The 26,418-nt window shown below is 36.5% G+C and overlaps 1 protein-coding gene across 5 annotated transcripts in view; it reads left to right on the top strand.

Annotated features, from left to right (window-relative positions):
- FER (FER tyrosine kinase) overlaps positions 1-26,418 on the top strand; it is a 174,647-nt gene that overhangs the window by 105,907 nt on the left and 42,322 nt on the right. For 3 of the 5 annotated variants that reach the window (XM_054184659.1, XM_054184660.1, XM_054184662.1), the window contains 4 exons: positions 1,230-1,286; positions 3,823-3,938; positions 5,463-5,557; positions 20,348-20,471. In XM_054184659.1, the coding sequence (XP_054040634.1) occupies positions 1,230-1,286; positions 3,823-3,938; positions 5,463-5,557; positions 20,348-20,471 (392 nt within the window). Of the gene's footprint in view, positions 1-1,229; positions 1,287-3,822; positions 3,939-5,462; positions 5,558-20,347; positions 20,472-26,418 lie in introns of those variants that run through there. The other 2 variants (XR_008463672.1, XR_008463673.1) reach the window with 2 other exon arrangements.

Genomic DNA, 26,418 nt, shown 5'->3' with positions numbered 1-26,418 from the left:
ATGGCAGGAGAGTTGCGCTAGATGATCTTTAAATGTCCCTTCCAACCCAAGCCGTTCTGTGATTCTATGATCTATTTAGATACAGGTTTTTCTCTGTCTTTGAGTCACAGGCCATTTAGGTTGGAAGGGTTCTTGAGATTCTGTAGTCCAAGCCCCCTACTCAGGCAGGTTCAACTATTGTGGGTTTCCCAGGACTGCGTCCAGTTGGGTTTTGAATGTCTCCACAGACTCCATTTCAGAGTGACTCCAAAATCTCTCAGGGTAACCTGTTCTGGTGTTTGACAGCCCTCACACAAAAAATGTGTTTCCTCATGTTCAGAACAAATTTCCTGTTTCATAATTTGTGCCCATTGCCTCTTGTCCTGTCACTGAGCACAGATGGCCTATGTTTGTTTAGATATTTCCTTTTTTCATTAGTGATAAAGAATTCTTAGGACCTTACCACTAACATGAGGAGCAGCAATGGTGTTTGTGAGATAAGTAGATGGGGCGCTAACAGAGAAATAAAATGGGAAAATAGTAAATATAGGTTAGACTTACAATATCCTACTCTAACATTTTAGCTAAGTATTTATTAAATATGTCTGTGCAGCAAGAAGTTTATAATTGTTTTTTATATGTCTTTAGGCTTTAGGCTGTTGCAGAGTATTTGCAGTGTTGGTTGTCAACACTGAACAGATACTTTAACTGCATTTGTTATGTTGTCTTTTCAAGCAGTTGCCTCCAATATTTTAAGCTACCACAGAAGACTTAAAAGATGCAAATATATGTCTTGTTAAAAAGTAGAAAAATCAGTTATTTTCCATGTGCACTGAGGAGAAAAATGTTGGTTTTTTTATCTAGCAGTAAGTTATTTTGCATACTCAAATGAATTTTTCTTATATGATTTTGACTTAGGTAATCGTTAAAAACAGGGTGCTAGGTATCATTTCCAGAGCTTGTGTAAACATTTGCAGAGTGGTCTATCTACATACATACAGTCATGTTGTAGGCTTAATCTTCTGATAGAAATTTGCTATATGGTATATTTCAATATTTTACTGTATAGCAGTTTTCTAATCTGTGTTTTATAAACACTTAGATTTAAAAATTCCTGGCGTGCTTTTGATTGAGCAGTCTGAATATAATGCTTGTTTAGGTCCATTTCTACTGAAATCTATCTTACACAAACTTTACCTTACATATTTGCACAGACTGAAAAGTCTTCTTTTTTTTTTTTATTTCAATAGGACAAGAAATGGGTTCTCAATCATGAAGATGTCACATTGGGAGAACTACTGGGCAAAGTAAGTAATGAACTGAGCTAAGTAACATTTAAATAAGTATATATTAATCATTAAGCCTCTACATTTCCTGTTTGCCTTATCTTTTAAAGTACTGTAGTATGTGATTTTTATATCAATTCTTTTACTTTAATACACAAGACAGCGTTGTGCTTTAAATAAATATAAATCACATTTACTGGTAAATGATATAATGTGTGTGCTGAAAGCATTTAGCTAGCATACATATTTTTCTCTTTTGGAAGGCTTTTAAGCTAACTAGATTTCTATAAAGTATGAAATGTCAGTTTCACTTTCTGTAGTCTTACAAAAAATGCTGCAAAATATAAATAAAAACAAACAGATTTGTGTTTATGTATTTATGTGTAAAATTTAGGTGTTTATGTATAAGATCTGATATAATCAACAAATCAATATTTCTTAAAACAAATCTTCGTTGCTTTAGTATGATTTGTTGAGGGGTAGGTAACTTCACAATCATATATGTGTTAAATTAATTCTTATATAGCATACTTTATATCAAAAATTCTGCTTAGGAGCCCTGTACCTTGCTTACATTATTAGCATCTTTGCACCTACAAAGACAGTTGCGAGTGCCGCTCTAGACACAATGTAGCAAAAATTTTCCTGAAAAACTGAAAAATAGGCTTAAATGAGGAGGTGGCAAATGAAAGCAATAATTGCTTTCTTACTATGATACACACCAAAATAATTGATAAACTGTTCAAGAAATCAAGGAATTAAATACTGTCAGAATGTTCTGTTACCCCAGATAAGATCTCTTTAACAGCATAAGATGACAAAAAGAATTTTCTATGTGTAGACAGGGCTGTGCCTGCATAAAATATAGGTACTGTGACAGCTTCACATTCTTAAACAGAATAGTATCAAGGAGAAAAATAGAGTTTCAGGCATTAGAAAAGCTTTGTCGTGCTAAAAATTAAATATGAATTATCTTGATGAGTAAAGACAGTTAAAGCTATCTGAAAATGGATTAATTTAATAAACTGAATTTATATGTATATTGCATGGGTTTGGCACATTTTTAATATTCAATAAAGACAACTCAGTGCTTGAAAGTGATTATAGAAAGAAAATTCTTTAAAAAATACAGAACAGGATAAAAACTTTCTCGGAACAAGGTATAAATCTCTTATGCCTCTATCTCTAAAAAGTCATAGTCAAACTAGAAACGATAAGAATGACAGGACCATCAGCATATGAGAAATTGTTAAATAAAGTACAGCTGTTCACTGTGGAAGTGAGAAATCTAAGGGTCTATAAAATCTTGAGTGGCCTGGAAAAGATGAGGAGGAAAATCATGAAAGCTTAAACTTCAGAAAAGATGAAGATTTTCCTTCACCTTAGAAGTGAATGGTCTCTTTATTTACTTGGTATTAATTCTATAATATCCCACATGTATGAACGGAACGTGTTATATTAAAAATCATATATATTCTGCATCAAAAGAAGCATGGCCAGCAGGTCGAAGGAGGTGATTCTCCCCCTCTGCTCCGCTCACTTGAGACCCCACCTGGAGTACTGCATTCAGCTCTGGAGTCCTCAGCACAGGAAAGACATGGACCTGTTGGAGCGGGTCCAGCAGAGAGTCACGATGATATCAGAGGGCTGGAGCACCTCTCCTATGAGGATGGGCTGAGAAAACTGGGGAAGGCTCCAGGAGACCTTATAGCAGCCTTCCAGTATCTGAAGGGGGCCTACAAGAAAGAAAGCTGGAGAGGGACTTTTTACAAGGGCATGTAGTGATAGGATGAGGGGTAATGTCTTCAAACTAGAAAAGCGTAGATTTAGATTAGACATCAGGAAGAAATTCTTCACTGTGAGGGTGGTGAGGCACTGGAACAGGTTGCCCAGAGAAGCTGTGGATGCCTCATCCCTGTAAGTGTTCAAGACCAGGCTGGATGGGGCTTTGAGCAACCTGGACTAGTGGGGGCTGGATCGTGTAGCTTTCTCAGGGCTGACATGACAATACCATTTTTTGCAGACATTTTAATCTGTGATCAAAATTAATATTCAGTGTTTTCATTTTTCTTTTTGCATTTTTTCTTTCTTGTGTATGTAAGAATGTTTATGTTATTTTGATGTGTTTTGTCCTAGTTTCACAGATCATCTTTTGCTCTGTTCCAAACTGCAAGTTAAAAACTGTTGATAAAATACAATAGTGTGAAAATGAAAGAGTGGAGGAGTATGAATAAGAAAAAAATAAACAACTGCTAACAGTGTTGACATTAGAAGTTACTAAGAGGTTTTATGAGACGATTTTAATTACACAATTAATATGTTTTTTCCTCTTTACAGCAAGGTCAAAGTAGACCACTCATACGCTGTGTCCATACAATAGATGTACTGTGTCTGTGTGAACTGTATTCTGTTAGGAGCAGATACTGGAAGAAAACCTCATTTGGTTTCATAACACATTTCAAAGTTCCCTACCAGTTACATTAGCTGTTTGCATTATTTTTATGGAGATTTGTGAAGACTTTTTTACTCAGAATGATTTATTTTTTCCTGATTTCAGGGTAATTTTGGTGAGGTGTATAAGGGAACATTAAAGGATAAAACTCCTGTTGCTGTAAAAACTTGTAAAGAAGATCTTCCTCAGGAACTGAAAATAAAATTTCTGTCAGAAGCCAGGTAGGTTCTCTAAATGTAGTTGAAATTTATACTTGTGTGTTTTTATTCAAGTTTTATGACTAGATGGATTTACAAAATCTGACCGTCAGAAAAATTCAAAGAAGCAGTAGTCAAACCTTTCCTTTTTTAACGTGTGAATGCAGTAGCATCTGCACTTGCTGAAACTATGTCTTTGGCAAAGCAAGCTGTGCCTGTAAACCACAATTCTGTTGTTGCAAGTGCTTCCATTTAGAACTTCTGAGATGTACCATGAAGACTGGGATAAGAGGACTGGAAGATGCTGTTAATTTAAATGTGATTATACCAGTCCTACCTTACATGCATGGCTAATAGTGCTGATCAAATGTGGCTAGGTTACTGTATAGACCCCATTTAGTAATTTTCTCTTTGTAAGAAGAGTTCACTCCAGTAGAGATATTTTATGCTGTGTCAGGCAGCATGTGATTGCATACTTATTTTTCAAATGACAATCATGCCACCGTATGCTAAGTATTCTCAATATAGGCTGATGTAGATAGGTAGGTTCTGAGGCCTCAGGGTAAATGGGTGTATTGACATAATTTCACGGTTGTTTAAATTAACTTGCTCCTTCTTGCAATGAGGCTTCGTATGTTTTCATTTTTACTCCCAAACTGGTATGATCAATACGGAAAAGTAAAAGATACTATCTACATTTAGAGAATAAAGATCAGCCACCATATCTATTGAGTAATTTTAAACACCTTGTAGCTTGGCAACTGCAGAGATGTTTCATTTGTTAAGCAGCCTGCCACTAATGGAGCAGTGTTAGTCTGAAATAAAAATGACATGTGTTAGTTCTCACTAAATATGCATGTACGAGGTGGGTTAGTGTTTTACTCTTGATCCTAGAAGAAAAGGGAAAAAGAGGAGATGCTTTAAGTCAGCAGATAGTAGGAGAAACATTTGAGTTACAAGGTCCCTGTAGAATTCTTCCTTGCCCTTCATTTCACTTATAAATCATACCATGCTGTTTTAGGCTGCAAATGTTCTTATTGAAGTATTTTGTAAGGAGATGTAAATGTTTTTAATTCCCAAAATTAAAATTGCTGTCCTTGTAGTCTTCTGAAGCTTATTGTATTAATTAGTCTCTTAAAGTAAAATTGAAATGAGTGTGCATTTGAAAAGTGCAGAAGGGAAGTGTAGAGGCATGCTGTGCATGCTTTTTTGATGTAGCTCTGCTTCTGGTCCACCACTGAAATGCTATTTAATTAAAAGGGTTCTTGAGAAACTGCAAACCTGTCAGGCCATTTTTCAGTTATATAGATAAATGTTACGTAGACAAATGGTAAAATTTCAATAAAAATAATGTAGTATTCAATATTGATTTATTAGTGAATCTGTATGCCCTTCGTTTCAAACACAATGATTATCTGTTACATTGATTTTTTTTTCTTTATGATAATAGTGGTGATATGTTCCATTAAAATAACATTAACGTTTTAAGATATTTTCTTGTAATATTTAATCAGTTTCTTAATATAATAAACTTACTTTGTTTTGCAGAATACTCAAACAGTATGATCATCCTAATATTGTAAAACTTATAGGAGTTTGCACACAACGACAGCCTATTTATATTGTTATGGAACTTGTTCCAGGTAATTTTTTTCCCTTTTTTTTTCCAGCATATTTTCATAGGCATTTTTTCCATAATGCAAAATATATTGTTTTCTGTTTTTTCTTTATCTGCATTCTTATGAGTGATCTCAAAAGTAACCTGTGTTGCAAATCTTTGGAAATACTAGGTTCTGCTAGCTTTGGAGTGAAGTGAGCTCCACAAATCTCTTGTGAGTTTTCTACAGCTGTTCAAGACAATGGAATTTGCTGAAAGAGGTTTCAGTTCTATCTTCATTTTCCTCCTGACAAGATAGTACATGGGACTACAATAGAGATATATAGTGAACATTAAGGTGCTTGTATTTAAGGAAACTTCATGCCTGGGTAATGTTTCCATTTTAATAACTCAGATTTGGGTCAACTTTGGTAGTATAAGAGGTTTTTTTCTTTACCAAAATATATTGTTCAGTTTATGGGTTGCTCTTGATTTATTTTTGGAATCTTGAGGTCACGTTATTCAGCAATGGCTTGAGAAAATTTTGAATTGTATCATTCAAATGATAACAGCTTTTGGGCAATTTTACCTCTGTTGATTTTCTCAGCAGCTGGGAAATGTGTGCATTTGGTAGCGTCTAGTACTGCTTAATATGCAACACTGTATTTGTTTTATATATCACTGGGTTTGTCTTCAAAATTATACAGCAAGCTGTTTTAAGAACTGTTTCATTCATGAAGACTTGTTTATTGAAGATTGTTTATAATTCTTGAGTACTGGCTTTATTACAAGAACACTGATGAAATCTTTGACCTATTGGAATTTTCTGCCTTTATTCAATTAGATTATGTTAGATGATTATATTTGTACATGTGATTAACTTTGTTAAAATGGAGACTAAAAGCAGTGTCCTGGGTTTTAAGGCATACTTTAATCATCAGCTTCTCCAGCATCTCTGAAGATAATAAATCCCGATCTTTTAACACCTTTATCATTCAGGTTCAAGGTTTTCAGAGCCTAGGACAAGTTTTCGAAACATACTAATGCACTTTGAGGAGGAATTGATGAGAACCTTTCTCTGATTCTCATGCCTATTTGCAGTCCCAAGTCTATTCAAAAATTCTTCTGTCTCCTGGATTTGAATTTGCAAGAAACTTCATAATTATTCTCCTTTTTTGCTGATCTGTAAGTCCTCTGGCTAGCTTCCATGCTTGCCTGCCCTCATAAACACTTTCCTATGTTCAAGCCATCACACTTTCCCATATTCTTTTACACCTTGGCTAGCACACCATGAGACTGACCAGGTCGGCTAGAAATTATAAGGATGCCAACTCTGAAGAAGCTGGCAGAGGAAAGACAAAACATTTACTTAGATCAGTTCAGAGAAGCAGTAATTCTGATGTTACTTGTTTTCTGTTTTCTAATGGGAAGTTTGGATGAGGTTACCTAAAATAACAAATGTCAGTGCTCTGATTTGGTATTTAATGCTGCCCTTTGAAGAACAGAATAGTGGTAGGCTTGTTGACTTGCTCTCAGCACATAACTTTCTCAGTGTCTGCTTTTGTCTGTGCTTTCTCTAAAATATGTTAATGCTTGAAGGTTTTTAAACAGTTTAACTCTGACATTCTTTTTCATAACTAAAAATGGCATGTTTTAGCTTATAATTGTATTCTGTAAATGTATGGCTGAGAAGGCATCTAATTAATAAATACCTGACAGTTTTTCCCCTGAGGAAAACTTAGAAACATATCCATAAAATGTGGAATTTCTCCTGCGTTTTCTGAGTTGTGTTTAATATTTGCATTCTTCTACTGTTTTTATATCTCAAATACGTGTAGGCTATACACGTACTGTCTCTTTTGAGACAGCTATGGTGTGACTCTGTAGTGGCTAATTCTTTTAATTCCAGATTCAGATTTCAATTCAGATTCTTAATTTGTTCAGGTATTAAAAAAGTATTTTGAAATCTAGCACTTTATATAGGGAGGTGCTGCTCTTTTAGTGATTCTGTCGTAAACTGTCTCTGCAGAGATATCTTTTTCCTTTGTTGCAAAAGTAAATGGGATTAAAAACTATGCATCTGGATAAATTCATCAGTGAAAACGATAAAGAAGGAGGCAAATGCATATTTAAGCATCTGTGCATCCATTGTTACATGCATAAATAACCCAGATGTTGCCAACAGATAACAGAGAAACAAAGCAAGTTGTCAAAGACAATTATTATCCTTTGTAGATAAATCCCTTTTCTTGGTGTCTGTGTTAACATAACAAGTGATAGGTGTCCTATAGTAAAAATCACATTGATAAAGAAATTTCAAGATGGGTGATGTAGCAACGATTAACTGAAAAAATAAATAAGGTAGCAGAGCATGTTGTGGGTACGTAGCCAAAGTGAAAGGTACATCAGAAATTATATATGTTAGTGAAAATGAACCATCATTTACTGACTATTCACTTACTTGCTCTTGGTCATAATGATTTCACTGTCCCTGTCCACCCAGTGTTAACTGTCAAGACTGTTAAAAAGAAAGAAAGTTTGTATATATATGCTGATTTTTTGCATGCATTTTGTGTTCGTAATAAAAGTGGGGCTTTTATTTCTCTTTTGCTGTGTTGCTTACCTTTGCTCGTATTTTCTGATTTCATATTGCTAGCTTCTACTCTTCACATTCTATTAGGATTCTTAATTTAGGGTGGGCCTGAACAACGTGTATACGCATGCCTTCTGCACTCGTGGTGTGTCAGATGTGCTGGTTTTTAGATAGACTCAAGGAATCTCAGCTCCCTGGGCATGTGGTGTGATGTCTTTGAGCCAGAGAGCACATGATATGACATCCAGAATCAGTGTAATTTCTTGTAGAGTTCTCTGCACAGTGAGCCACACCATCTAATTTGTTGAACATTTGCTGATCATCTGCATAGCATATGCACAGTAAGTGGGATGCATCCAGTGAAAGACTGTGTTTTAATAGTAAGCTGTTACTCAGATAAGGGGCTTCTAAACTTGGTTTATGACCCCAGGCTTTACCTTGCAGGAATACCTGGAGAGAATGCAGTTGGTAAAGTCTCCTTACTGATTGCGACTCCAGTGAGGCGACTGATTAGATAAAAACAGTATTTGAATGCTGCCAGTTTCTTCTTCTGTCTCGAACAGCCCAAGAGGCAGATTTCAGATGCTGTTTTTTTAGCACATAGCTAATAAGAACTCCCTGCCAAAAAGACATGTTTTATTTTACAATGCAGTAAAATAAATCTTACTGTAATTCCAATATCATGCAGTGAATTTTAAATCCTGCATTGGAGGAGTAGCAATGATTCGTATCAGCTTCAGGAAAAGCAGAGTACAACTCTTAAGTTGATGTATACTGCCCAAGATTTTCATACCTTTCAAAAATTCTGCTGAGAAAAATTAGACTATTGGAACCTCCTAGTATTATGAAGATCATCTTACAGGTTGCTGTAAGTTATTTTCTTTGTAATAGTATTCCTTTTTTACTTGCTACTTTATAATGAAATATTGGCTAAGATAGTTTGATAACGTTTGTTGCAAAGGTGCTATTTGATGTAGGTTTTTTTCTGATATTTTATGATTGAAAAATATGAATATAACTTAAGACAGTACCTTTTTCATAATCTGTTGTGATACATTTTAAGTACTCGGTTTGTCCTAAGAAAGGTAGAAGAAGTTAGAGTGAGAATTGCTAATGAATTTCGGGAAAAGAAACCCTGTATGTTGAGTTTTGCTTGATGGTAGTATAGAGCCATGAGTTTGTATTGTCAAATGGACTTGACTAACCTGACTGAAAAGTAATGTAGTAAAGATGGGATACTAGTCTTAAAATTTTTCAGAGAGGGTTGCTGCATATTTGAGACTGTGAATGTGGGCTGTAGCCTTCACCACAGGAGTTTTCTAATGTAGATAAGCCTTTGTCAGGGATGGTTTCCAATATGAGGAACAGCAGAACTTTGTGGAAAAGTATGGTTTATAGTACTGTATAAGAAAGCACATAACTTCTCTGTGATGCCACATCAATCTAAAAAATCGAGCATTTTACTCATATTTTCCAGGTTAATTTTTTCATTTTTCTTTGCTCTGTGCCTCTTTTCCCAGTGGTTTTTTTTTATGCTTTATCCTGCCTTGTTGACCTTAAAACTGAAGAAAGGGAATCAATTATGAGGAGCTGCTTTGGTATTCAGAACAGGAAAAGAACAAATTGCCAGTGTCTCTTAAGACTGCACAGGGCATAAGGAGTTTTCATAACAGCTCATTTTTAGCAAATTTAGATGATGATCAGAGAGACTGCCTGGAATATTGCTAACATTATCTGTAAACTGGCCAGAGTCCGGATTGATAACCTGAGACAAATGGATGCTGGATTTTGATGGGGTGTAGAGAAGATTACCAGGAAAATGGTGAAGAGGTTGACAAAACCTACTTCATGTTCTTTTCTGCTTTCAGAGTGAACGCAGCATCTTTTCATGGAAAAAGACAGGAAAAGAAGAAACTAGAATACCTTTCTCTTTTACTCTTCCTCAGCTACTATTGTCCTGGTTCCAGCTTCTCTCTTAATGATCGTGGATCTTAGTATGGTATTTCTGCTTTGAGAATAAGAGATTTTAATTCACTGAAGCACTGAGGATCACTTAACTGTGTTTTCATCTGCTCTTAATTTATCATGCAATCTCCCATGTAATCAAAAACAAATTGCAGGAGTCCTTTTAAACTTTGAATGTTTTTTTCTCTTCCTAGGTTTAGAGGAAAAAGAAATCAAATATAATCTGTAAGATGCAAAAAGCAATCCCAAGCCACAGAATTCTTTCTTCTCCTTTATGTTCATTTCAATTTACTTGAATTTTAGCTTGCCCTGAAAGGAGAACTTAATTTGGAGGTAGGAACTTTGCATGTTTGTGAACTGTATGGTCTGAAGAGAGGCATTTTGAAGATAGATGTGTAATCCTGTGGTGCAGTTACCACCTTTTGTAACTATTTCAATAGTTCATGAGGTTGTAGACCTTCAAAGTGCCTCTGTCCCTCCACCTAAAGAGTCTGCACAGGTTGTCAAGATAAGCACCGTCATCACACCAGCACCAGCTCTCTCTGTAAGGGTTTGTGTAATTGTAGATGCAAACATCTTTATATGTTCCAACAGTTGATTCGATGTAGCAGAAGGAAGCCTGTGGTCACGTTTTTTGTGACCTACTTCTCTGAGCTGTTGGACTGTTTAATCACAACTTTATAGCCTACTTTCTGTTTCAGGTTTGTATATGTTTAAACATTTTTATAATCAACATAGTTAAAATTACATCCCCAGAAATATTTTGAAAGAATTTTTATTTTCCTAAGTCAGGCGCTCAAAAATAGGCGATTCAAGAGTCTGGCTTGTCTGTTGAGTCTTAATTTACCTTCCTCTAGCTTATATATTATGTTAATATATTCTACATTATGATATTGTGAAAACTAGATTTCCTTTCTGTAACAGATCCTTACCTCATACAGTTCTGAACAGTTTTCCAGGAGCTGTTGCTCATCTCCAAATATATTCTGTGGCCATACGCCTTATTTAGTCTATTCTCTCAGTGATCTGCACTGAGTGCAATTCCCACACCCCCTGCCCAGTGGGCATTTCTGGACATTTTTCACTCTAATACTAAATGCATTGTAGACATTTCCCTGAACACTAGTGTGCATTCCTGATACCGCCATAGAATTCCTACTTGATAATGGATAATGTGGTTGCAAAAAGGCAACCTCCTACTTAACTGGACACGGAGTTCATGTTTCTTGTTTTATTGAGGCTCATGCTGACATACATTAGAGTAGATTTGCTGTTCAGATGGAAATAGGTTGAGCTATGCTTGTACATACAAACAGCTATGAAAACATCCAGTAATCTAATGGTATGGGAAGGTTGCCTGAGTTAGGTTTCAACTATATATGTTCAGTTTGCATCTAGACATATGTAGCTAGCTTTCAGGGTGGAGTTCAGGAAGGTCATAACATCCATCTTTGCAACTGAGTAAGGTAACCTGTTGAGATTTGTACTGAATCATTTGGGATGCAAATTGCATATGCCATCAATGCAGAAACAGTTCAAAGGTGACAGGTTTTATTAGCTCAGGTGCAGAGCACTGCTTGATTTCAGCTACACTGGCTCCCAGGCATGTTCAGAAAGAGCACAGCCGTTTCTGTAGTGCCTGTAACAGGATCTGATAAACCATTCTTAACCCAAGGTCTTGGGTTACCTCTGTTCACGCTGTCCTACCTGCAGTTGGCTTTGGTCCAGCTTGACTCACTCCATCTCTTCTGAAATCAAGGTGACTGCATTGCTTCTTTCTGTGTGTTACAGCACTTTTTACTGCCACAGGGCATGTTAGGTCAGAAGCATTTGCAAATAAAGCCCAGTATTCTGCCTGACCTACCAGGCCCTCTTTTTGGCCTTTGTTGGAAAGAGGACTACATGACATAAAGTGGAGTAATACCTACGGATCCATTATAGCTGGTGCTGAGGTACAGCTGGTACAACCTACTAAACATTAACTGACTTTTGTGGAATTACTCTTTATTTTCTGAATGTAATGATATGTTAGGGTATAGCACCAAATCACAGCCGACTCCATGTATTTCTGCTGTTAGTTGCACTGAAGCTACCTAGCCCATTTATAACCAAAGCCTCAGTGCTGAGGCTGAGGTATACGTAATTTATTTCTTGATATGATGTACAATATCCATATTATCTGAGCTTTTCTGCTAAATGAATTATCATCTTGAATGAAGGAGAGCTGATGCCAAGAGTAGCTGAAGTACACGTATGCTGTGGCTTACCTTAGCCTGAGGTTAGCCCTGCTGTCTTTGAGGTGTAGCTGATTTCATACAGAGGCCTGGAATGCTGGTCGATGCTGAAAAAAATGTTAATTTTTAGTTTCACTTTATGTGTTTCAGCTTTATGTGTTTTCTACTTTGTATGGTGTGTTTTGGATTTTTTTCTTGCCTCTGTAGGCAGTGAGATCTCTATAGAAATCATACAGGATTTTTCCCAGTTGCTTCTCTTTAGAGATCCGTTAAAACTTTGTTAAAAGTTTTGCATGATCTGCCCCATTGGTTGTATTGTGCATCCTCAGTAGCTGGCTTTTGCCAGCAGATTTCAGATCTGTGTTCTGTCTTGCAATCACATCCTGAAACTTTACTGTGTGCTGTCAAAAATCAATGCCAAAAAAAACGCAAAAAAAGGTCAGTCAAAATCTAGACAAAATCAAATCAGAGATAAGGTGCAAATTTGTAATAGTGATAGTGACTGTCTGGCTTTGTTTTCCATACAAGTCTTCTTTTGTTTTGCTATTCAAATTAGTTATCTGGCTCAATGCCGAGCTGTTGTTAAAGCCACCTTCTATCTACCCTACAGTTTCTCTTCACAAAAATATGACCCATCTGTTTCTCTAGGTTTTGTCTCTTTCTTGTTTTATCCTTTCCTCTTGCACTCTGCTAATATTCCAGCTTCCGTTTTTCTTTGTCTTTACTTCTCTGCAATCTGCCGTGCTTCTGCCTCTGCCACCTCCTGTTTCATTGGGCAGATCACCCTATGAACCAGACACCCTCCCATGGGTTCCTCCTCTCCATATATACGTCCCAACTTCACTCCCTCCCTGCCAGATCTCTTGTAGTACCCAGGTGCATGCACACATACAGACTCCATTTCTTCTTCCTCTCTTCCCTTCTTCTTACTCTTGTATGTTCACATGTGCCTCTGCCTTCCTATGTGCTGCGTGGTTTCCAGCCTTGAGGATATTAAGAGGGGGAACAGTGACATTCCATTGTTGGGGTGTAGGTGGTGGTGATTAAAAATTCATTTAATCTCAGAGCTTCTGTATTTGATAAACAATACCAAAGCCCTACTATTTTTTATTGTAACATTTGAGGCTGGAGTATGACTGCTAAAGAGTCATCTGCATCGTAGTTCTGGTGCAAGCAACACCTTCTCTGTGTTTACCTGTTTGTTGCTGCTAAACATGTCCTTGGCTTTCAATGCACCCCATTCTTTTAACTCTTGTTTTTTTCTTTCATCTTTTGTTTTCGTATACATGCATTTCCACTTATACTTTGTTACTACCATTGTTAATATTACTAACTCATAATTCATTGCTACCATTGTAATGTTACTATGGGGAAACTTTGCATGATTATAGCAACTTTTATTTGCTTTGCTTAACAGGAAAAATGAAGTTTTGACTGTATTTTGCAATAGTACTCTGCAGGTGGTTGAGAAACCTTGGGTTTATTTACAGTTTCTGTTACTACTTATGTGAAATTAAAAAAAAAAGGGAAAGCACTGCTTTACATACAAACGATCCATTAGTTTAAAAGTGAAGGCACACTATTTTAAGGAAAAGGAGTGCTTCAGCATTTTTAAACTCTTATATTTTTAATAGTTTGTCAAATAGCTTCTTGCTCTCTTAAAAAGCTATCTTATAGAATTGCTACAGATGCATGTTTACTATTTTAAATTCATAGATTTAAGTAGCTGTGTTTGGTTTTTTTTTTATTGATAATGTATTATCATTAATGGGATTAAGGTAAAGAAATCAATTCAGTCAATGCAATCAATTCAATAAAGAAACTAATTCCTTTTACTTTAGTTAAAAGACTGACCATATGAGTCCTCAGACTTATAAATACTTACAGGTGCAGATAAAAGTCATTTCAATAATATTCTAATAGCATATAAAGAGTTATGAGTATTGAGTCATGGAGCCCCTCTGTGTTAGGTGACCATTAAGTGGTATGGCCAGAAGCATGCTGCATCTGCATGATTACTGTGTGCATAAATGTAAGAATTAAGTGGACTCTTTAAACAAACTGCTACTTAACAAGGCTGTTTAATAAAGGAAATTCTCCCACTTTATTAAAATATATGTGTAAATAATAATATATATAATTCGATATCATTCTTTGTAATTGGTACTAACACACTTAATATTTGTTTAATTATTATTTATAGCATTATTAACATGTTGTGATATTATATAGAGGTATAATATATAAATAATGTATGTCTATACATCTAGATGTAACTAAGTGGGAGATTTCCCACCATAATTTTCAAAACTATATTTTAATTATGTTCAGTGCCAATACTGATTATAAGAATAACGCCAAGAATGCATTATTCTAGAACAAGTAGATAGGTACCATTTGGGGCACTAGCTTAGGAGAGCACTAAAGTATCTTCTCGTAGTTGATTATAAATGCCATTAAACTCAGAGATTGCCATAATGAAATATTTTGTAAACTATTTAATGTATTTCATTCGTGTTGCTTGTATTTTGATTTCTTCACATGGATCACAGATCGGTTTTTTTCTTGCAAAACGTTATCTTACTTTTGTGTGCACTGTTGTATTGCCATAAAATAATACTTAATGTACAGCATAAAGTTTATGCTATAAAGTATGTCCAACACTAGGAGATGCTGATATGTGGTATTTTCACTCCCTTTAGTTTTCTGCATATAATGAGAAATAGTTCACATTCACAGTGAAATACATGAAGAGCTGTTTTCAGGAATCCAATTACAGCAGCCTGCTCTCATGGAGCTTCTGCTTATATAGTACATTTTGTCATCTACTTAGTAAAATAATTCTATCGTATTAGGCAGACACTCCAGTAGTGTTACTTATCCTCCTGTAAATACAAACCAGGCAGTCGATTTCTGCTTGGTGATAATACTATAATGGTCTAATTATTTCTGTGGTACTTTGAGTGGTTGGAGCAAACCTCATTTCCTGGCAGTGTTGTGTGCCATTAACTGGAATAACAGGTAGCCGTGTGGAATACAGTGGAAATTCCACATATAAGAGAAAGCATTACTTACTATTATGTAGTCATCTAGTTTTGTTTCAGTTGTTTCGTAGTCTAATTGGTCTGTTTATTTCATTTTTATCAACAGCTATTATATTGGAGATAATGCTCTGACACCATGCACTGCAAATAGTGAATTAGGGCTTTTTATATTTAAACTTGTTTTAAGAGGCACGTAAAGGTATTACGTAGCCACAATTCTACGCTGAAGGGTTTGTAGTGATAGCCTCATAACTCAGCTTTGAAGGTGTTCATGTGGATGCTTTTCTGTGAATATGAATAGCTGCAGCATTGGGCACAGTAGACAGCAGAAATCAGTATTTTAGTAAATAAGAGAGTGAGAGTAATCCTGCTAGTTAAAGAACAGACACTTAAGCCTATGTTGGTATCACAATGATGAGGATAATGAGGTTTAACCTAAAGTGACTTGCCTTGTACAGAATGAGATGTATTATCACTTTGCTCTCTTATTTTGTCTGCAGCTAACAGTGCTTTGAAATCAATATTCAACAGTGTATTTAAAGGACACTTTTGTCATCTTTATGGAAGGACAGATACAATAAAACGGAACTGCTAGCGAAAGCATACCTTTGCTTACTTTTTTCACTATTGAGACTGTGAGGCAGATTAAGATAATTTTAATTAAACTGTGTTTTGATGATAGGCGTAAAATACACTCTATTCAGCTCAAGGTGTACTCTGTTGGTTTTGCACAAAACTCTAGAAGTTCATACAGTACATGCCAAACACTGTAAATTAGCAAGTCTAAATCGCTTCCTGATGGTATGGTTGCATTGGGAAGTTGCAGGATTGTGCTCTCCAAGTTTGACATACTCTGATGTAATGAACTGAGCAGTTTTTAATCCTGTTCAGAGACGAATTGATGAAAATTAAGATGTCAATCTGATTGCCTGAGCATATTAGAAACAAATTTGTAATATGTATTATTTCTAAATTTTTAATGGATAGGGTTTGCTTTTCTTTTGGTACCTTGTTGTCTTTAGTAGCTTGTTATTTGAGAACAGATTTTTTACTGTTAATTGGGGAGAGCAGTGACTCATTTGTACAAAGAATTTGTACTAATTGTGAGGAATATGAGTTTAGACTCACACTGATGTTGTTATAACACTTTCTATAAATAGACCTTTCTTACTTAGGACTTGTTCCTTCATTTTTAGTATAGCTTTGTGAGAAGACATCTTTTTTTTTTTTGTATATCAGACTGAGCTTATCTGTCTTTTCAGTTCTTCCTGCAGTATGTTGTTAGAAATTCTCAATCTTCAATATGGGAACATTGGTTAATTGAGGGTAGGGTTTTTTTAGGATGGCCTTACATGTGTTTTCGGTGAGCTGCCTTGATTTTACTGTTCTCATTCAAGTAATGCCACAATTTGTCAAGGTTGGAAGACTTTCGCATTCATAAAGGCATACGATCATACTTACTAATTACAAGATGATTCCTACGTACAGAGCAGTGAATTTTCAGTATATAAACAAAATAATTTTCGTCAGCTTGTTTGTGTGTGTTGGAAGGGGGAATTGTTTAAAAATTATTGAAGTCTGCTGGAACCAGAATAATTCTGTTTACATGTGTAAGAAATGACATGTATTTCAATTCAGTGTTTATCTTCTTTCTCTGTGGCAATACCTACTTTTTACCATTTACCAGACTATGTCAGTAACCTCTCAGATTAAAGGAAAGGTGATTGTTACCCAGGTCAGTTTGCAACAGTGTTCTGTTCTTTTAAGACTTCATTGGAATTTAAAATTCAGTATCCCAAGATTCACCTGGTCAGACTTTGGAGATGTAACGTGTGTAACTATCTTTTGTAAAACAAAAGCTGTTTCAAATTGGTACAGGCTTGAGAATGCCTGGGTGCAAAGCAGCTTGGCAGAAAGGGACCTGGGGATCCTGGTGCACACCAAGTTGAACATGTACCAGCAACGTGCCATTGCAAGAAAGAAAGTTACATTAGAAGTGTTGCTGGCAGATCAAGAGAGGTAACCCTTCTGTTCTACTCTGCACTGGTGAGGCCACACCTGGAGTAGTGTGTCCAGTGCTGGGCTCCCCAGTACAACAGAGATATGGACATACTGGGGAGAGTCCTGCAGAGGGCTGTGAAGGAACTGGAGCAGCTCTCTTATGACTAAGCTGAGAGAGATGGGACTGTTCAGCCTGGAGGAGAGAAGGCTCAGGAGCCATCTTATCGATGTAAATAAATAGGGAGTGTGCAAAGAGGACAGAGCCAGACTCTTTTCAGTGGTGCCCAGTTACAGGATCAGAGGCAATGGGCACACACTGAAACATAGGAGGGTCCTCCTGAACATCAGGAAACGCTTTTTCCCTATGAGGCACTGGTTTCCCGGAGAGGTGGTGGAGTCTCCCTCTTTGGAGACATTCAAACGCCATCTGGACATGGTCCTGGGAAACTGGCTCTAGGTGACCCTGCTTGAGCAGGCAGTTGAACCGGATGACCTCCAGAGGTCCCTGCCAACCTCAACTATTATATGATTCTGTGAAAATAGAGTGTTTTCTGTCTTTTCTCTAGTATTACTGTCTTTCCAAAGAAGGGATCCAGCGAAGTGGAAACAGTAGTTTTTATCTATAGTTTATCAGGTCTTTATTTTCTGTAAGTTTTCATTAAGGGACAGCCTATATCCAGATCGTTTGTACTAAAAGAAACCTGATCCCAGGCAAAATGAATGAACAAAGCAGTTGTCAGTTAAAGGTGCTAATCCATTTTACATTTACTCCAACTTAATATTTGAAGGGCATTAGATAAGTAACATTTCATAATGGTAGACTTTTTTCTTTAAGATGCTCTTAAAGAGAATTATTTCTTACAGTATGAAATACAAATAGAAATGGCCTCCTAAGAAAATCCCATGTGAAGCTTTTAGACTGTAGTGTCTTTTAACATTGCAAAGAAAGGCAGTATGTAAAATTATGTAACAGTGCATTATTTGCAAGACAGAATCTCTGTAGTCAATTCAGTGCAAAATGAAAAGAAACAAAGACTGGAGCAATGGCTGGCTAAACACTAGCAAATAGTGTGATGTGGAAAGCTCCACTATGATTTTTTGTCTTTACTGGGAACAATAGAATATATTTTAGAAAAAATCTTTAATAGAGTTATATCAATCAGAACATGGCATTTCAGTGCTTATATAATGTCTCCTCTGCTTGTCTTTTTCCTAAATCAGTTTTCCAAAAGCTTATTTTGCAAACAGAAATTCCTTTTTGAAAATCCTTCATGCTGACCCCTTCCCCTCCTCAGACAAGAGGACAGTGACTTTGTTCCTTAAAGGTAAAAAGACTGTGAAGTCACAGTAATAGTTGTTTGTTTTCAATTGCCAGTGTCAAAATGCAGTTAATATTGCTCAAGGAGTAAAACACTTTGTTACCCCTCCAAATACATCATGCAGAATTTGAGAAACACCACTGCAAGTGATCAATTAAAAATCAGTTGCTCTCATGTAACTAATAGGACCTAACCTCTCTATTCACAGTTTTTATGAATCCCTACAGCAACCATGCTGTGATTAGAGCAGTATAATTATCTCAAATTATCAATTGTTTTTGTCTGTAATTTTCATATAAGTCTGTATTGATGTAAACTGGTGAAGATTTTGGGCATATCAAAAACATGCTATGCAGTTTTCACTTTTAAGCACCTAGTATTTAAGGGAAGTTAGGGAAACTGCATTTTGAAAGTTGAGTTCCTTCCTTTTACTTAGGCTAACTTCAGACTAATGGGTTGAGGAGAACAGCTAATAGGTGCATTTGGTCTGGTCTTGCACCCCTGTTGAGAGATAAATGTGAGTATCGTGGAATCATGGAATTGTTTGCGTTGGAAAAGGTGTTTAAGATACATTGAGTCCAACTGTTAACCTGTTAACACTGCTAAGTCTGCCACTAAACCATAACCTTAAGTGCCACTTCTACGTGTCTTTTAAATACCTCCAGGGATGGTGCCTCAACCACTTCCCTGGGCAGCCTGTTCCAGTGCTTGATAACCCTTTCTGTGAAGAAATATTTCCTAATATCCAATCTAAACCTCCCGTGGTGCAACTTGAGGCCATTTCGTCTTGTCCTATCACTTGTTACTTGGGAGAAGAGACTAACGCCCATCTCGCTAGTTGTAGAGATAAGGTCTCGCCTCAGCCTCTTTTTCTTCAGGCTAAGCAACCCCAGTTCCCTCAGCTGCCCCTCACAGGACTTGTTCTCTAGACCCTTCACCAGCTTTGTTGCTCTTCTCTGGACACACTCCAGCACCTCAATGACTTCCTTGTAGTGAGGGGCCCAAAATTGAACACAATATTCAAGATGTGGCCTCACCAGTAGCGAGTGAACGGGGGACAATCACTTCCTTAGTCCTGCTGGCCACACTATCTCTCATACAAGCCAGAACACTATTGGCCTTCTTGGCCACCTGGGCACACTGCTGGCTCATATTCAGCTGGCTGTCAACCAACACGCCCATGTCCTTTTCCACCAGGCAGCTCTCCAGCCACTCTGCCCCAGACTGTAGCACTGCATGGGGTTGTTGTGACCCAGAACCCAGCACTTGGCCCTGTTGAACCTCATACCACTGGCCTTGGCCCATCGATCCAGCCTGTGCAGTTTCCCCTGTAGAGCCTTCCTATCCCTCGAGCAGGTCAACACTCCCGCCCAACTTGGTGTCATCTGCAAAATTCCTGATGGTGCACTCGATGGCTTTGTCCAGATCATTGATAAAGATATTAAAGAGAACAGGCCCCTGGAGGCCACTTGTGACCGGACACCAACGGGATTTAACTCCATTCACCACCGGTCTTTGGGCCCGGCCATCCAGACTGTTTTTTACTCAGCAAAGAGCACGCCCGTCCAAGCCGCGAGCAGACAGTTTGTCCAGGAGAATGCTGTGGGAAATGGCGTCTTATCTGTGGGAAACAGGCATCCCATCTCTCACGTCTCACTGTCTCTCTGTCTGTTTTTCTAGGAGGTGATTTCCTGTCCTTTTTAAGAAAAAAGAAGGATGAGCTAAAAACCAAGCAGTTGGTGAAATTTTCATTAGATGCTGCTTCTGGTATGGCATATCTCGAATCTAAAAATTGTATACATAGGTAAGGAAGATTTATTTTTTTTCTCACTATTGTAATTTTGATTATTGGAAATGCCAGCTCTTTAAGTGCATATGGTGCTTATTATCAACAGGAATGATCCCTACAATTTAAAAAGAAAGACTACACTTTCTTTTTCTGAAAGGAGGTCATTATTATTGCTTATCTAATTCAAAGCTGTTACATTTATTTGGGTAAAAATAAGGTTTTTTGTTGCTATTATATATTTTTTTGCTATTAATATAAGTCAATAATGATTTTTCACCATAATAATTTGCATCGTAAGGAGCATAATTCATACGGTGAAAATGAATCATGGCAAAAAGCAATCTGTCCTGTCTGAAATTTACAGATTCTTGCATGGCCAACAAAGAAGTTAAGTTACATGCAAACTTTATTTCAGAAAAATCCACTGGTTTCTCAGATAAGGAAGGGAACAAAACTCGGGTTCTGTGTATTAAAGTATGAATTGCCTGGACTTCTTCCTCTAAAATATGGAAGTTTATCAGACATTATACTCTTGGGGTACCTTATTTCTGTTCCTGCCATTCCTTTGTGTAGTTTCTTCTCCAGTTTGACACTGTCATGAAGCTGCTTATACTGAGTTTGTATCAAAGGGAATCTACTTAATTTCCACCTGTTTTTCTCTCAAAATATCACAGTATATACTCTGCTACAATGATATGGCTGAAATATGAGACATAAACATTAATTAAAACACTTCTTCAAGATCATCATATATAAGAAACACTGAAAGAAAAAAAGCCTAACTCACAATATTCCTTTGGGGAAATCCCGGAAAAGTATTGCAAGTACCATGGGGGAAAATAGGATTAATGTCCCAGCATTATGTCATGGTAGAATGTGTTTCAACCTGGCTCTGTTTGCCAAGAAAACAACAGCATAAAAATCAGAGCAGGTAATAGCATTAGTGATTTACACTAGCCTCATAAATGCTCTAGTGCTTAATAATTTCTGTAACTGTGGGATCAATGTTAAATCAGAGTGCCTGTTTAGAACTCCTGTGTTCTTAGAAAATAAAACCAAGGGGAAAAGTAATAGATGAATAATTAAAATTTATTAAAACTGTATTGTGTAATGTCTTAGTTGGTAATTGCAATTACTGAAAAAGAGCACGGTATTTATTCATTAGATGGTAGTCTGATGCCTGCAAAATATAAATAATTTTAGAAACAATTATTTTTGGAGAAGTGCTATCCCTACCTCCGCTGCCTTTTCTTTTTTTTTTTTTTTTTTTAAACTCTGGAAAAAGGGTATCCCTGCTCATCGATGTGGATTAGTACTTTTCTAATTGCTATAGGTGACAATGTGGCTTCAATGTACCTCTGAAAGACGCACTGGCGGTTAGCAGTGAATAGGAACAGCTATTCTGAAGGTGTGTTTACAAAGCTAATAGTGATTCAGAGTATATATTTGAGAGACAAAATATATGTAGCAGTGTCTTCCCATATGAAGATTTCATTGTTTCATTGCTTTCAGTTAGAAAGCTGAATACAAATGTGTCATATAAATCTCAAGTCAGGAAGAAGAGCTGTAATCTAATATGTTTTGTTAGTGCCATAGACTTGCCAATGCACACAGCCTGGGTTATGCCTGGTACATGGAGGGAAAAAGTTATTTTACCCTGTTTACTTTTAACTTTCAAAATCTTCACAAAATTTGTTTATTATTATCGCAGATTGTCACAGCAGGTTATGAGAGAGAGCTACCACCTTCCTTAAAGGCAGAAACAAAATTTTTAATAAAACTATCCTGAATAAAACTACAGTTTTAAAATGCAACCAAGCAAGCAAACGGTATCTTCAGGAAAACTTCTTACTTTTATGAAACACACAGGTTAATAAATCAAAATACCTCTTTCCAGTATTATTTTATCAATCTTGTTTTCTGGGGTATTCAAAATTATTTTCGTTTTATGTGGTTGGCCACATAGACCATTATGTATTTATGAGCTAATTCTTCTGAATTTGATAGGTAAACATAATGAAAATTTCTGAATCAAGACAACAATCAACCAAGTTCAGTGATTTTAACGGTAATGACAGAGGCACTTCTGAGTGGGTTTTTTTTGAGTTACTAATACAAGTTTTTAGGAAAGTAGCTCATGAAGTTTTGAAATGTGTTTTACCAAAGGCTAAAATACATTTTAGTGGGACTAGTGTACATAAATTTTGTCTAGGTCTGTTCCCTGTTTGAGGAGTTTGAGCATTTGTCCAGGGTTTCTGGGTACCCTGTGGGATGGCTGGAGATACATTTGTCGTATCTTCTAACAGAAGCTCAGAGCATCTGTTGTTTGATGGGTACTTGGAACCTGTTTCACACTAGTGGGCACAACACTCTTGGTGCTGTGCTGCAAATACACTCAACAAGGGAATGACAGGCTAGCAGGGAAAAGCCAAACTGCCTAGTGCTTTGTAAGCAAGCTCTTAGGTGTTCAGGACTCAGAACCCCACTGGAGTTTCAGCCCCTCCTTACCTGAGCACTCAAGGTGCAGCTATGTGACTGCCTGGTCTCTGCAAGGAATTTGGGAGCCCTTGTTCTCTCCTTTTTAGGTCAGGGAAGGCAAATTAGTCATGGGTAAATTTAATGTGTAGAGCACATAGATTAGAATGGAACAATTTAATTCACAGTAGAAAGAAGATTTAGAGCTATGTAAAAAGAATAGTAGGTTTTTTTGAAAGAAAATAAACTTGCTCTTTTTTTGTCAAAAACTTCATCAACTGAAAATGCTTCTTGGGTAAAAAGAGGTAAGAAAATTGACTAGAGAGAAAATGGACTAAGCAGCGGAATGTTTTTTATTTTGCTTAGAAGTCCATACACTTTGATTACTATTACTTAAGAAGGACCAGTAATATATAATTAGAAATAGTTTCTATTATGTGGGTTGCAGCAAAACGAAATTGATTTGCTTCATGCTGATGTTTTTCTGCAGTATTCTATTTGCTGTTTTAAAGATTTGTTGATTTAAAGATTTGTTCAGAAACCTCAAATTCTATTTTTGGTAGTCTAAGCGACTATAATATAGTACCATGTGCATTCAATTTGCTCTTAATATGAAACTAAAGGCTGCTCGATAGTTTATTAAAATTATTTTTAATGCCACTTTTTAGTTGTAGCTGCACTAGCTATACTTAGCTGGTATATTTTTAAATGCTACCTAAATCTGTACTGGCCTTCTGAAGCTGCTATTTGAGTCATACTTTGACTTAAACTTTCAGTGGTGGGGCCAGTGCAACAACTAATCTGCTCTTTGTTTTCCATTATTGTGTGTGCTATGGTGCTTCAGTAGGTGCACATATAAAGTTAAAATTTGTCAGACTTAGAATGCTTCATGCATGTGAGTGATTATTTGATCTGCATTTTTATCTCCTCTTAATGTCCTTTGCACTCTCCTTGTTCTGTTTAAAGAGCAGAAATGAGTGGGCTTAAAGGAAAAAAAAAAAGCTGCATGAAAAGGAGTTATTAAAAGAAATGAAAAGAATTGTTGAACATATACAGAAGAGTGTAGTCATTTCATCTCCATTTAATTAACATGAGGTTGAAGAATTGTTTCTTGCTTTTCATTTTCCCCGTATGCTATTGTTTAGATAGTTCCATTTTTTCTGTTAATTAGAAACACAAGATAAGGATGGAGATGTGATAATTTCAGTTGTCTCAATAGGCATTTATGAGTGATCTGCTCTTCCAGTATTTGATTTGCATGTGATGAATGTGTTTGTCCATAATTTACTTTCCAAACCAATCCTGTGGGAGCATAGAAGAGAAGCCGCAACGACTTGATTTAGAGAATTTAGGCATACCTTACCTATTGTTTGTTTTATTTTCTGCTCTCTTTACCACCATCATTTTGTAATGAAAATAATTCAAATTATGGTAGAACTCAATTGGAAAAAAAATGTAATACTGAGAGAAGCAATTATGTGTAGGATTTCCTCTGTTTTTATCATTTGATAGTACAACCTTTCAAAACCAAAGAGAAAGTTAGGTCTTGAAAATATTTCTGTGTGGAAAATTGTGTTGTAGCTTTATCTACAAGTAATATATACATAATTCTAATTGAAACAGAAAAAAAAGAAAAATATTTCTGCTAGTTAACTGCTGTGCTCCTTGATGCACAGTGTTCTGCACACAGTTTCACTGCATTACTTGAGAGGTAGATTGATTTTTACCTTGTTTAAGGGCTTTTACAAAGACATTAAGAACCAGTTTATTTTTAAAAATAATTTAATGTCAACCTCATGAGGTTCACCAAGGCTACGGGTTGGAACCGGTCCAGCGGAGGGCCACAAGGGCTGGAACACCTCTCTGATGAAGGCAGGCGGGGAGAGCTGGGGTTGTTCAGTCCTGAGAAGAGGATGCTCCGGGGAGACCTTATAGCAGCCTTCCAGTACCTAAAGGGGGGCTACAGGAGAGATGGGGAGGGACTCGTTATCAGGGAGTGTAGCGACAGGTTGAGGGGTAATGGTTTTAAACCAAAAGATGGTAGATTGAGATTAGGTATCAGGAAGAAATTCTTTACTGTGAGGGCGGTGAGGCACTGGAACAGGTTGCCCAGGGAAGCTGTGGATGCCCCATCCCTGGAAGTGTTGAAGGCCAGGCTGGATGGGGCTTTGAGCAGCCTGGTCTAGTGGGAGGTGTCCCTGCCCACGGCAGGCGCTTTGGATCTAGATGATCTTTCAGGTCCCTTCCAACCCAAACCATTCTGTGATTCTATGATTCAAGGTTTATTGTACAGGCATTAATTTGCCATTATTAATAGGCTTTTTTTGATTCATTCAGAACTGCATGTATAAAACTAAGTGATGGTGCAAGATTCCATTTCTTTAGCTTACTTTCATAGAAAATATTTACTCATTACTGAAATAAAAAACATTTTGTACTGTTGCGTTAATAATAATAGTTGATCATGCTTCAATGAATACTTCAGAGAATTATTGTCAGTAGTACAGCTGAAACAGGACATAAATGTGATGAATAATCATAATTTCAAGCCTTATTTATAAGATTATGTCTCTGCTTTATATAAAATATTTCAAAGCACGGTTTTTGCAATATGAAACCACAAACAAGAAATTTGATGAAGAAGTGTTACTTTCTGTAGGCTACTTTGTATAGTTTTGTTGATAGTGCTAAAAACAACAAAAATGCCTCCAGAATTTATTCTGTCATATCTATGAAATAATTCTTAGTCAAACTTTGAATTTGATTGGCACATTGCAGTAGCATCTATTGAGCTTTTATTTCATAATATGGACATGTTTTATGCAGCCTTCCATGTTGCCTCCTAACTAGTAAGCTTTTTTCCACTAAAACCAGTATTTCAACTGATTTTTATTAAATTATAAAGATACGGTGCAATTCTAGCATTGCAGGTTTTACACAGGTTATTATTTTGTATTTGGTCAATTGGTCATAAGAGGTACTAATGGACGAACCATTACAACTTGGAGTCTTGTTGGGGTAGCCGGTCTGCACAAGATCCTTTTTTCATCAGTGGTTTTAAAAACTGTATTCTGGACTACAACATTTATCAATACAAATGTGCCAGTACTTTCAAACGCTCCAGGAAATTATTTTCCATAGTTTTCACACTACTGTGTTTCTTCAAAATGCAGTATTTCCAACCCTAACATAACTAATACAGCAGCTAGTTCAGCTGCTGTCATCTAAGAGGAGAGACGAATGAATACTGCTACATTTCACTCTGCTTGCCATATAGGAATAGATTAGAGTATTATATACCAGGTTTCAGCTCTTAAAAATAGATTTTCAAGGGCTTTCAAGGTTCTTTTTTTTGCAATTTACAGTTATCTCCACTGTCACATTGGTAAACATGGTTTGATCCTAGAGAACTCCATTTACAATTAAAATTGAATCAGTTCTGAATTGGTACTTCTGGTAGTCTGAACTCTTACTTGAGCAACATGAT

Source organism: Rissa tridactyla, chromosome Z (genome assembly GCF_028500815.1).
Source record: "Rissa tridactyla isolate bRisTri1 chromosome Z, bRisTri1.patW.cur.20221130, whole genome shotgun sequence".
Lineage (NCBI taxonomy): Eukaryota > Metazoa > Chordata > Aves > Charadriiformes > Laridae > Rissa > Rissa tridactyla.
The sequence above is the reverse complement of the archived record's forward strand: the minus strand, read 5'-3'. Positions and strand labels throughout refer to the sequence as shown.